The 12,668-nt window shown below is 49.1% G+C and overlaps 1 protein-coding gene across 1 annotated transcript; it reads left to right on the forward strand.

Annotated features, from left to right (window-relative positions):
* Positions 1–2,105: 2,105 nt before the first annotated feature.
* Positions 2,106–12,328, forward strand: ALDH2 (aldehyde dehydrogenase 2 family member). Its single transcript, XM_053959628.1, has 13 exons — positions 2,106–2,271; positions 3,333–3,437; positions 4,458–4,598; positions 4,827–4,906; positions 5,271–5,382; positions 5,818–5,946; positions 6,407–6,520; positions 6,850–6,952; positions 7,606–7,790; positions 8,112–8,276; positions 10,011–10,168; positions 11,310–11,424; positions 11,722–12,328. The coding sequence occupies exons 1-13, from the start codon at positions 2,149–2,151 to the stop codon at positions 11,752–11,754; spliced, it is 1,563 nt and encodes a 520-aa protein (XP_053815603.1). The 5' UTR covers positions 2,106–2,148; the 3' UTR covers positions 11,755–12,328.
* Positions 12,329–12,668: the final 340 nt, after the last annotated feature.

Consider the following 12,668-nt stretch of genomic DNA (forward strand, 5'->3'; position numbering starts at 1 on the left):
ATCAATGGGAGCTTTCAGTGCTTTACAGAGCTAGGGGAGAACTGTGGGAACAACCATGGTAACTTTATGAGCATGAGCAATTAACATGTTGTATTAATTATTAAAGTAATGGGTACGGTTCTTTGGATTCTCCTGCTCCTCCAGCGTGGGTGCAGCCTCACAGCCCGTCTGCCCAGGGTGGCCACCAGCTGCCAGCCCTCAGGGGCACCAGGGCTGCTGCAAAGAGCCCTGGGGGGCCGTGCTGGCTCTCAGCACAAGGACCATGAGGCTGTAGGGAAGCCGGTAACCTGAGCCTTGGATTCTCCCAAGCTCCAGGGTGAAATTCCACCTCAACCTCGGGCATTTGGCTCTGCTGTGGAAGGGGGAGGGAGCTGAGCCTGTGTCTGCCCAGCCCAGATATTTGGGATGGTTTCCCAGCAGGCACCTGACTCCTGCACCTCCCACCTCCTTCGGGCAGGCTCAGGGGGCCGAGAGCCGCGTCTGCCCTGGGGGTTTTAGTGCTGCTGGATCTGCCTCCAAGCCCCAGGGGGGGGAAGGGGCTGCTCGAGAGAACCAAAGGCTTTATTTAACACGCACTAGTGCTCAATGCCATGCGTTGTCCATGCCGGGATCAGGCACAGACAGGACACTCATGAGGGCTTAGCCCCGAGCTGGAGCTCAGCGCTGTGGCGTGCCCTGGGGACACCTTGAGCTGCTCCCTCTGGGAAGCACGGGCACATCTCTGCGGGGAGAACAGCTCTGGCTTCTCCCACGGGCGGTTTAACACGCGCAGGGCTCTAACAGGAGGGAGAACACATCGGAACAAGAAGTCCTTGCGGGTGCCACTTTCTAAAGGGCTGCCCAGGAGCCACTGCCCCGGGAATCCATCACCCTTCAAGGGATATGGGCGGACAAGGATGAGGGAGGCTGAGATCCAGCACAAGAGGATTTCTTTTCAGCTGATCCAGGAAACACACGGCCTAGTCCGTGTCCTGCTGGATAACCTGGGGTAGGTGTTCTGCCTTCTCTGGGCTCTGCTGTTCCTCCCTGCACAACTGGGCTGATGCTCCCCTCTGCTGAGAAACGCCTGGAAGGTGCAAATGCTGGAACCTCCAGCAACACTTTCAGCGACCTGGGTCGTCCAGGACAGTGGGTGAAACTATTCCTGAACTCACATATTCTACAATTTTTCTGTCCCCTTTAATAAACCAGAGCCATCCCTGTCACCTTTCACAGACTCCTCACTGAGTCTCTTATACAGGGTAATACCACAGGTCATTTTTTTTTTCCCCAGAGGTTAAAAATCTCTTTGTATTTTTGGAATGTGGCTTCCTTAGTGATGGTGATGGTAACCCGAGCACACCTCTGCTCCCTGCAAGTGAATCTGCACTTGGATTCGCTGAAGTTGCACAAGGTATCTAAAAAAAAAAAAAAAAAAACCAGAAAAAAAGGCCTTTAGCCATCGCCGAGAGCGATTTCACAAGGACTCTCATTTACATTCACCGAGAAACTCCCTGTTGTGAAAGCACTTCCCTGGCTTTGTTCCACTGCCCCTACACACAGGGGTTTTTTAGGTGCCTGGGTGGACGGCAATGGTGGCACATCCGTGGAACCGGGAGTCCAGGTCCCCAAACTCTCCCTCATCACCTTCCCGCAAAAGTAACCAGCTCAGTGGAGATGTTTCTGGGTTTTTTTTCCCCTCTTTTTTCCTAGTTGCCTGCAGTTAGGCACAAAGTTTCCTGGGCATGGACCGAGACACGGCAGAGACAGCACAGCGACAGGGACAGGGACAGTGCTGGACGTGGATGAGGCACCCCCGGTGCTCCAAACCAAGCCTGATTTGAACCGAACGGAGCTGAACCGACCCGAACGGTGCCGAGCTGTGCCGAGCCACGCCAAGCCGATTCGAACGGGACCGTGCTGAGCCCAGCTGAGCTGAGCCGAGCCAAACTGTGCTGCTCGAACCGAGCTGGATCGAGCCTATTCCGTACGAACCAAGGACGCCAAGCTGATTCTGCTCGTGCCGTGCTGCCGGGGAGCCCGAGCGTGCTCGAGCCGAGCCCAGGCGAGCCGAGCTGGGCGGTGCCGAGCGGTGCCGGGGCGGGGCGGGGGACGCGGAGCGGGGCTGTCCCGGCTTGCGGGGCCCGGCCCGGCGCAGCTGAGCTCAGCATGCTGCGGGCGGCGGTGCGCGGCTCCCGGCTCTGCCCGGCCCTGCTCCGGGCTCCCTTCTCGGCCGCCGCCGCCTCCCCCATCCCAGCGCCCAACCCGCGCCCCGACATCGCCTATAACAAGGTAGGGCCGCGCTGGGAGCCCGGGGCAGCCGGGCCGGGCCGGGGGGGGGGGGTTCGGGGCTTCCGTGTTCGCCGATCGAGCCCGGTGCAGGTCTGGGCCAGCCCGGGGTGACGCTGAGCCCGGAGCAGCCGGGCATTTGGGCCCAAATAGCAGCCCTGGGTGCAGCCGCAAGTGCGGGGCACAGGGCGTGTGTCCCTTCGCCAGCGGGCTCTGTCCCCTTCCCCTCGGTGGGTTCAGCAATCCCGCATCGGTGCGAACAACATAAGGGAAAAACTCTGGGGAAGGGCACGGGAGGGAGGGGAAGGTGCTTGGCTGGTTATCTGCAGAGACCGGACCCTTTTTCCAGGAAAATCCTGTGGGATCACCTGTGCGAGGTGCTGCTGGAAGGCAGCGTTCCAAGGCACCCGGCCACTCCTTCCCCGGTGGCCGTGCCCAGGCTCTTGGTGGTTGTCTGGGCGTTCTGCAAGTTCTTTGCACTCTTTGCACCACGATCTTTGCACTCCCATTCTCTTGCCACAGACCTGAAAAAAAAAAAATTACCCTTAGAAAGAAAGAGTCGGTAAATAGCTGCTGTTAGCACCTGGTTCTGGTGCGTGGGGAGCCTAAAATCAGTTAATTTGGGAAATAACAGAATCATTTAGATTGGAAAAGGCCCTTAAGACTCATAAGAAATGCTGTAAAAGTTCTGGTGCTCAAAATCAACTCACTGTAGTGTCCGTGCCTAAAGCATTTTCCCACTCTTCAGTCTCCTGAGCTTCCCAGTGTCCCTGCACAGCTCCAGCCAGGCTTCCAGCTTTTGCAAGGACCTACCAAGATGGGAACCTCTTCCAACTCACGTGCTGTTTGCTGAGCTGTGAATTCTTTTATTCACTTGAGGCTGTGTTGTGTGATTTTAGGCTAAAGTATCTCCTTCATATTGCTGCAGGTTTGGAGCCCACACAAGTCAAGTTAAGCCCTTTTAATTAACCAGGATCCTCAGATGCCATCAAAGAAGCAAAGCTCCCTCTGATTTCCCTGGGATCTGGCTCGAAGGCTCACCCTGCTTGGCTTTTTCCTTGCAGATTTTCATAAATAACGAATGGCACGATGCAGTCAGCAAGAAAACTTTCCCTTCCATCAACCCAGCCACGGGAGAAGTCATCTGCCAGGTGGCTGAGGGCGATAAGGTAACTGTTGTTGGGATGAGAAGGGTTTGTTCTCCATGGGAGCAGGTCCTGAGGGGTTGCAGAGGAAGGCACCACCCCGTGTCCCACCTGGGCAGCTCTGTGTTTGCAGCAGTGTCTGATCTCTGTAAATACCACATCAAGTGCTGCTTGTGTCCTTCCTTGACTACAGCTTTTAAAAAAATGAAATGGTGGGGAATAAAGTCACGTAATCATCACCTGCCTTATGCAAGGCCCTCCTGGGAGTCTGTGGCAGAGCTGAGGTAGTGTTTCCCAGCAATTTGGGGTTTTTCCTACAGTCTGGAAACTTGTGTGTGTTCCCCAAGGGAGGAGTGAGTGAGGGAAACCCTTTGTTGTTTGCTTCTCTGTGGCAGCCTGGCTTGTCCTGGCGAGACCATTGCAGCAAGCCAGGACAGAGAACCAAGTAGGAACCAGCAAATGCCCTGACAGGACAAAATCATGGAGCAGAGACAGCTGATCAAGGAAAAAACTCCTTTAGAATGGATTCTGAAAAAGTGCCCAAAGTAGACTTCCAGAACTTTTTCCATGCCTCGTTCTAGGATGCAAATATTAACCCAGCAGGTGACATTGCAGAAATTACCTGATGATATTTGCACTCTGTGTAGCTGAAATAACAGGGGGAGAGCACAGGCAGAGGTTGTGGCTGCACAGCTGTTGCACCCATCTGCTCCTCTGCCATTGCTGCTGCTTCCTCCTCACGGATGCAGCCGGGGTGGGAAAGCTGTGTCCTGGCAGCGTTTGTGCTGAGGTTGGTGCTCGTGGGGAAAGTGGCCCAGGGCTGCACCCATGTGCTCCCCTGCCCTGGGACTGAGGAGTGCCTTGCAGCGGGGCAGCTGCCAAGGCCGCAGGTTCTTCCCCCAGAAGCCTGGCAGGAGCAGCCTCTTGTGCTGCCTGGCTGCAGGCTGTTTTCTCCTGCAGAGCAGGGAGAGCTTTTGTTGTTTGCAGCGAGGGAGGTGGGGGCTGGTTACTCCTTCCTCACCCTTTGCCTGGGCTCCCCCGCAGGCAGATGTGGACAAGGCAGTGAAGGCAGCCAAGGCAGCGTTCCAGCTGGGCTCTCCCTGGAGGAGGATGGATGCATCTCACCGTGGGAAGCTGCTGAACCGTCTGGCTGACCTGATCGAGAGGGACCGCGCCTACCTGGCCGTGAGTGCGGGGCCTGGGGACCACGGGGGGCTGTGTCCACTGCTGGCCTGGGGCTTCACCCCCAGCTCACACTTGGGACAGACTCACAGAGGGTGGGGAGGCACTTCTGGGAAGCTGAGAGCAAAAGGCCAACGTGCAGGATAGATCCAGGCTGCAAACTGAGAACTGACTCAGGGCTGTACACGTGAGTTCGCCCCGGCTCTTCAGGAAACCTCGCTGTCTTTGCAGGCCCTGGAAACTCTGGATAATGGCAAACCCTACGCCATCTCCTACCTGGTGGATTTGGACATGGTGGTCAAATGTCTCAGGTGGGTTTGGAGTCCACAGCCACAGCTGGCCCCTGGTACTGAGTCTCTGCAGGCTCAGCTACCTCCAGATTCAGGCGCTGTGGGATCTGGGTCTGACTGATGGTTTCATATCAGACACTTTGGGTTTATTTTTGCTGTAATTCCTCTGACTTGTCCAAGTCACACAAGTGGTGGTGATCTGTTAGCATAGAAATTGCAATGGGAGACACAAATATTTCTATTTACTGTCCATTCTTTAAATCACCTGCTTGGGAAATACCTGAGTTGTGTCCAAAGTGACTGAAAAGGAGGAAGCCCCTTTTATTTTCTGTTGGCAGCAGACTTGTTATTTTGATTCCAGTGACCAAATGGTTATTGTTTCCAGATACTTTGCAGGCTGGTCGGATAAATTCCATGGCAAAACCATCCCGTTGGATGGAGACTTCTTCTGCTACACAAGACACGAGCCCGTGGGAGTCTGTGGGCAAATCATCCCGGTGAGTAAAGTGTACCAGCAGTTCCTGCCGGGCTGCAAGAATTCAGTGTTACACTGTAAGTTCCCCTCTGTTGCCAACTGCTGCTTCCTCCCAGGGGTAAACAAAGCTGGGCTTGCACCAGCTGAGAGGGCTCTTACCTCACTCTGGGAGTGCAGAACTGCCTGTTGATCTCAGGGGCTCTGAGTGAGGTTTACTTTGTATCTGCTGATTAAAAAAAAATAAATAAAGGGATTTAAGCCCATTTATAGGAATTACCTGACTCAGAACCACAACTAAGTTTAAACTGCTGCCTAGAATTAACCCCAAAATTTTGTATGATGAGAAAAAAATCCAAGACTCTTTCCTAAGTGCTGATTTGAGTGGAGCTCGCTGGTTCATTACTGACTAATCAGAAACTTTCAAGTTCTCACCAGCAAATCTCTCCTTGTTTTTCAGTGGAACTTCCCGCTGTTGATGCAAGCATGGAAACTGGGGCCTGCCCTGGCCACTGGGAATGTGGTTGTGATGAAAGTGGCAGAGCAAACCCCCCTGAGTGCTCTCTATGTGGCCAGTCTGATCAAAGAGGTGAGGTCAAGGCCAGGATTCCATCACTGCTGGAGACAGGAGCAGAGAAGGGCTGTCTGCAGAAAGGCTGGGTTACCCTGGGTCTCTCAGCAGCTGATTTATAAAAAAAACCTCCCATGCTCATATAAATGTGTGTGCAGATGATGTAAGTCTTGATTAGGGAAGGACTCTTTGAGGTTTGATTAGATAATGCACTTCAGGGTGATCAGAAAGTGAACATATGTCTGTATTTCTATGTGTATGCACACCTTCAAATTGTGCTTGGGATGTGGGGTGGGAACAGGAATTGTCCTGGTCATTGCAAACAGCATTAAAATAAAGCCCTGGGAAATCAAAGGAGAAATCAAAGGAGTAAAGGCTGCTGCTGGTGGACATCTCCTGAGTGTCACAAACAGAGCAGGGTTGAAAGCCTTGGTTTGTAAAAGGAATAATGTTGCTGTGTCCTGCTGGGCGTTGCCAGGCTGGATTCCCCCCGGGCGTGGTGAACATCATCCCTGGCTATGGGCCCACGGCAGGAGCTGCCATCTCCTCCCACATGGACATTGACAAAGTGGCCTTCACCGGCTCCACGGAGGTAAGGGAGCACCTTCAGCCCTGGGACCACGGAATATCTCATAGCTGGGTGAAACACTGGAGGTGCTTTGCCTTCTCCACCTCATTTAAAGCTGATTCCAGGGTGTGAGATGTGTATGTGCATCACATAAGACTCTTTTGTTCTGATTTGATTCTTTAGGATATTCCCTGTTGTTTCCCCTGAGCTGTTTCTTATTGGAGGTGAAACTCTGGGCAGACTTAAAGCCCTGACAATGAGGGGATTAACATTAAGTGCTGACTGAGATGTGAACCCAGAGCCCTCTTGCTGATGTGAGAGTTAATTCCAGCACGTACCTGCTCTCCCTGCAGGTTGGACACCTGATCCAAAAGGCTGCAGCAGAGAGTAACCTCAAGAGGGTGACCCTGGAGCTTGGAGGGAAGAGCCCAAATATCATCATGTCTGATGCAGACAGTGAGTAGCTGCTGGGCAGTGTTTGATCTGTGCCTTTTACCTTGGCTTCTTCCAAGCAGAGCTGGAGGGGAAAGGGAAGGGAAGCAAAGTTCTCCTGTGTGAGGCTCTAGCAATGACACCGCCACTCTGCTGTGCCTCCTGCTGCAGCTGCTGCATTTGTGTATCAGCACTCCTCCACTCCCACTTCTTTTCCCAGTGCTGGGTAGTTCAGCTATCAACAACAACAACAACAAGAAGTTTCAGTGTCTTCCTCCAGTCCTTGCTCCAGTTTTGTTTTCATTTCTCTTGGAGCACACAACTCTTTTCTTCTCCTATGAAGTCCTGCTTCCCTCATCCCTTGCATATAAACTCATTTTTGGCCTCAATGAGCCAACACATGCTTTTACGTGCCAGTTAAGTAAGGAACAAAATTTGTCCTTAATACCTGATAATTTCCAATGAGAACTGTAACCTGCCTCAGGTTAGATGTTTTTCTCTAGTCTGGGGTGCTTTAGTAAAGAAAGAAGTCTGTAACTCCTGCCCTACCAACCCATGGCAAATGCTGACAACTGAAAGGACTTTGTATCCCCAGCAGTCTCTGTGATAATTGTGCTAAAAAAGTCACAGGTCTGGTTGGGTTTGTTTGCTTATTTGTTTTCTCTCCCTCTTCCTAGTGGACTGGGCTGTGGATCAAGCCCACTTTGCCCTGTTCTTCAACCAAGGGCAGTGCTGCTGTGCAGGGTCCAGGACCTACGTGCAGGAGGACATTTACAACGAGTTTGTGGAGAGGAGCGTGGAGAAGGCCAAGGCCAGGGTGGTTGGAAACCCCTTTGACTTCAAAACCGAGCAGGGGCCTCAGGTGGGAGCAGGAAATGCCCTGAGCTGTTATCTCATGAAATTGTCCCAATCTTGAGTCGTTGTGTAGATTAGAGTGGAAGTATCCTTGGCCCTATTGATTAACCTCATTTGAACTGAGCCCATTATCACTGGTGCAGGAGGGAGGAGTTAATTAACCGTTGGGACAATTCCACAACTTGACGCTGGCATTTAAAAATGACCATTTCCCTCTGGAGATTGCTTGGCGGCCTGTTGCAATAAGGGATTGCTGGAGCACAGCAGCTGGGAGTGGAATCTGTTCCACTCCAGGGGGAGCTGACCTGTGTCCCCTCCTGGCTCTTAGGTGGATGAGGAGCAGTTCAAGAAGATCCTGGGCTACATCAGCACCGGGCAGAGGGAGGGAGCCAAGCTGCTGTGTGGTGGCAACCCCGCTGCAGACAGGGGCTACTTCATCCAGCCCACTGTCTTTGGGGACGTGCAGGACAGCATGACCATCGCCAGGGAGGAGGTGAGTGCTGCAGCACCTCGGGGCTGTGCGAGGTTGCAATGCGAGATGTAAATAAAAGTATGTGTTCTAATAATATCTGTTAAAACTGCGCGGAGCAGTGGTTTTTAATTTTTTTATAACTTACTTCATTTAGGGGGATATCTTTTGTTAATGAGCTGTCGGGTTTTATTGCGTGATTGATAAAATTACATCATTTTAATTGTGAGATGTTTTACTTGGGGGAGGAGCTAAGCATTCTTACTTAGGTATAATTTGGGATTTAAAATACTTTAAGCAGCTTTTTTAAAATTAGATTTCTAGAGGAAGACTAAATTGATCTATATTACTACTAAACTTTTAGAAGAAAAAGACATCTTTTCATAAGATTACTACCTTAACAGAACTACATCTGTCACTTCAGGAGGACTGCAATTACCATTTAATCACTCTGACTGGCAGAGTGCCAGGTTATATTCTGACTCTGTCAGTGGTTTTGTACTACTGCATTTTATTTTAATTTTCCTATTAAGTTATAGGGAATTTATTATTATTATTTATTTAAATTCTCCTATTAAGTTATAGATTTAAAAAATTATTAATTTTAATTTTCCTATTAAGTTATAGGGGGTTTTGTTATTATTTAATTTTCCTATTAAGTTATAGGGGGGTTTTGTTATTATTTAATTTTCCTATTAAGTTATACGTTTTTTTATTATTAATTTTAATTTTCCTATTAAGTTATAGGGGTTTTTTATTATTAATTTTCCTATTAAATTATAGGGTTTTTTATTATTAATTATACACACTAGTAAAAACCTGTTATTCCTATCCTCATATCTTTGCCTAAAAGCCTCTTAATTTCAAAATGACAATAATTCAGAAAGAAAAAAAAAAAAAGTTTTACATTTTCCATTCCAAAAAGAAGCTCCTGCCTTCCTCAGCGAGCACTTGTGTTTCAAACCAAGTCAGTGGCATTTTGCCCCCTCGTGGTGCAAAACCCCCAGGGTTCCAAGCACTGCCTGTGCAACTCGAGGTTTCTCAGTGTGCCGTTACCTTCCCTTCTGGTGCCACCTTTGCAGTAGGGGAAGTGACAGTGAATTTCACATCCTGTGGGTCTCTGAGCACACGGCCCCACCTCACCCACCCTGAGATCCTGTTGGGGTCAGCTTTTTGGGACCCCAGCAGTGTGAAAGTCCTTTCCTTAGCCAGCTGCAGCCAAAGCAGGAGGCTGGAATGCGTCCGACTGCGCTTTCGAGGTTGTTTATTTCTTCTGTCTAAACGTTCTTTCTCTGACCTGCCGAGCTCTGCCTAGCGAGTCCACCACAGCATTGTGCCCCGAGCCTTGGGCAGCTCCCACATTTTATACTCCAAACTACGTGTGCATGTTTACAGTTCACATGCCAATATCTAACATGTATGCTGGACACTGTGTCTCTACCTTAAACCAACAGAGAAGTGTCACCATCACACCAAGACATGGAGGGCAAGAAGAAGGAAAAGAAGGCGAGGACACGCCCAAATCCCTCCATCTTGACCCCCTGAATTATATTCTAAAAAAACCCAAAATTCTACTTTTCCACCCTGTGTTAATCTAAATACCACACTACTCAAACCCTTGTGGCTTGTAATTCCTCATACAAAACTGACAGCTTTCCACGGGCTAAAATCGAAGCCGCAGGTGGTTTTGACTTCATGCCAGGGTCTCAGGGCAACCAGAGGGATTTGTCCCATGCTCTGCTTGGGTTTTTTTTGCAGATCTTCGGGCCGGTCATGCAGATCCTGAAATTCAGAACCATCGAGGAGGTCATTGAGAGAGCCAACGACTCCAAGTACGGCCTGGCGGCCGCCGTGTTCACCAGGGACCTGGACAAAGCCAACTTTGTGTCGCAGAGCCTGAGGGCCGGCACGGTCTGGTGAGCCTGGCAGCTCCCCGGGGTGCTCTGCGCCTGTGCCCTGGGGGGAGTTTTACTGTGATTTGCTCAGGGTAATGTCAGGCCTTCGGGGGTCATGGGAGCTCGGTAAAGTTTGGTATAGGTATTTATTTGTATGGAGATTTAATGGATATTTAATGGATATTTTAGATTTTTTTTAAAGATTTTTTAAAAGATTTTTTTAAGATTTTTTTAAAGATTTTTTAAAATATTTTTTTAAGATTTTTTTTAAGATTTTTTTAAAGATTTTTTAAAGATTTTTTAAAGATTTTTTTTGATGGATTTTGGATGGATTTTTATATGGATTTTTATAATGGATTTTTATATGGATTTTAATGGATTTTATATGGATTTTTATTTTTATAGATTTTTTTAGATATAATTATAAGATTTTTTTTAGATTTTTTTTGTATTTTAAAGATTTTTTTTAGATATTTTAAAGATTTTTTAGATTTTTTAAAGATTTTTTTTAGATTTTTAAAAGATTTTTTTTTAGATTTTCTTTTGGATTTAATAGATATTTTTGGTAGATATTTTTGGTAGATATTTTTAATTGATATTTTTAGTAGATATTTTTAGTAGATATTTTTAATTGATATTTTTAGTAGATATTTTTAATTGATATTTTTATAATAGATTTTAAGATCTTTTTTTAATAGATATTTATTTTTTATAGATATTTATTTTTAATAGATATTTATTTATTTAGGCTGGAACATCTCCCCTGTGAGAGTGGTTATCTGGGGGTGTTCACCTGGAGAAAGCTCCAAGGAGACCTTAAAACCCCTTCCAGTGCCTCAAGGAGCTCCAGGAGAGCTGGAGAGGGACTGGGGATGGAGGGACAGGACACAGGGAATGGCTCCCAGTGCCAGAGGGCAGGGCTGGATGGGAGATTTGGGATATTGGGAAGGAATTCCTGCCTGGGAAGGTGGAAAGCCCTGGCACAGGTGCCCCTGGATCCCTGGGGGTCACAGCTGAGGGTGGCAAACTTGGCCCTGGCTAGTGAGAGAGGTGGGGGATTCCACGATGCTCTGTGCTGATCTGAGGGACCCAGAAGCTGCAGCCAGAACTGTTCTTGCTCCTGCCTGAGCTCCAGGGGTTTCATCCTCACCTTCCTTTCCAGGATAAACTGCTACGACGTGTTTGGTGCCCAGGCTCCCTTTGGAGGCTACAAAGCCTCTGGGAATGGGAGGGAGCTGGGGGAGTACGGCCTGGAGGCCTATGTGGAGGTGAAAAATGTGAGTATTCCCTGCAGCGGTGTTTCCTGAGGAAATACTCATCCAGTGTGAGTATTTCCTTCCTTCCCGACCCTCTGCTGCAGCTCCAAAATGGCTTTGTGTGAGAGCTGGGACAAAACTGGGAGCCAAACCTTGAGCTCCCCCCTCTCCTCAAGATTTCCCAGTCTCCAAACCTGTCCCTGACTGGGATGCACTGGATTTTCTCCTGCCTCTCCCCCTTCCAGTGAATACCCCTGAAAAGAAAAAAAAAAAAAACAGAAAAACTTATAACTTTCCTTTTTTTTTTTTAATCCCTAGGTGACAATCAAAATCCCACAGAAAAACTCCTAAAGGACAGCAGCCTTCTCTACGGATTTGAAAATAATTTTGCAGCTTCACGGCACACAAAGGAAAGCTCGGCACAGGAAATTTAGGATGCAAAAATATGTAACTCTGCGTTAAGAGGTGTTTTTATTTTAGGTGTTTAAAAGAGCTTTTGTTAAAAAAGGAAACAAACCCACTTGGCTTTATCTTTTTACAATACCAAATATATTTGGCTGAGCACTAACAAGGTGGGTGGTTACTTTGGGTACATTTTGGGAATGTATTATGTGGGTGCAATCACCCACAGGAGAGGGCTGTGATCTTTACATCTCTTATCTGATAAATAAGCTTCTTTTTCCCAAGAAATCATTTAAATGCTTGTTTAGTCTAGAGGATTTATAGGATAGAAAATAACAATTACAGAATTAGGTTTATAAGCCCTGTCCTATGAACTATGTTTCTCTTCTGTGAGCAAGGTGAACTGAGTTCGATGTGTACCTGGGCCAGGGAGCAGCGTGAAATCCCTGAGGAAAAAGTGGTTTTTTTTGTTCCGTCCTGCTGGTTGTAGCCACTCCAAATAAACATTTCTTGTCTCCGTGCAGTCAACCCTACTTTGTGCCAGCGAGCCCAAGCGCACGCAAATTCCTGCACCCGTCATTTAAAGACCTGCTCTGACTTTCTGCCCTGCCCGCTGTGCTTGTGTTGAGGTTACAGCGAAACTCCAGCGCGCCTGGGGGAGTGGGGGCGGTGTGAGCCTGAGGGAGGGCGGTGGGGCTGCCCTGGAGGCACGGCCATGGTGTGATTTCTGCGGAGGACGCTCCGTGCCCGGCCGGAGGGCACCGAGCGCCTTTTGCGGCTCCTTCTCGCCGCTTCCCCTCACGGCCCCAAGGGCGGCCATTTCTCCCCAGGCGCGCGCGCGCGCGCCAGAGATCTCGCGAGAC

This window comes from Vidua chalybeata, chromosome 18, assembly GCF_026979565.1.
Source record: "Vidua chalybeata isolate OUT-0048 chromosome 18, bVidCha1 merged haplotype, whole genome shotgun sequence".
NCBI classification, from domain to species: Eukaryota; Metazoa; Chordata; class Aves; order Passeriformes; family Viduidae; genus Vidua; species Vidua chalybeata.

Bases quoted from the DNA above. Each gene is read 5' to 3' on its own strand.
- ALDH2 (XM_053959628.1), top strand. From the start codon at position 2,149: ATGCTGCGGGCGGCGGTGCGCGGCTCCCGGCTCTGCCCGGCCCTGCTC. The intron at 2,272-3,332 runs GTAGGGCCGCGC...TTTTCCTTGCAG, and splicing joins CCGACATCGCCTATAACAAG to ATTTTCATAAATAACGAATG. The intron at 10,169-11,309 runs GTGAGCCTGGCA...CTTCCTTTCCAG, and splicing joins CTGAGGGCCGGCACGGTCTG to GATAAACTGCTACGACGTGT.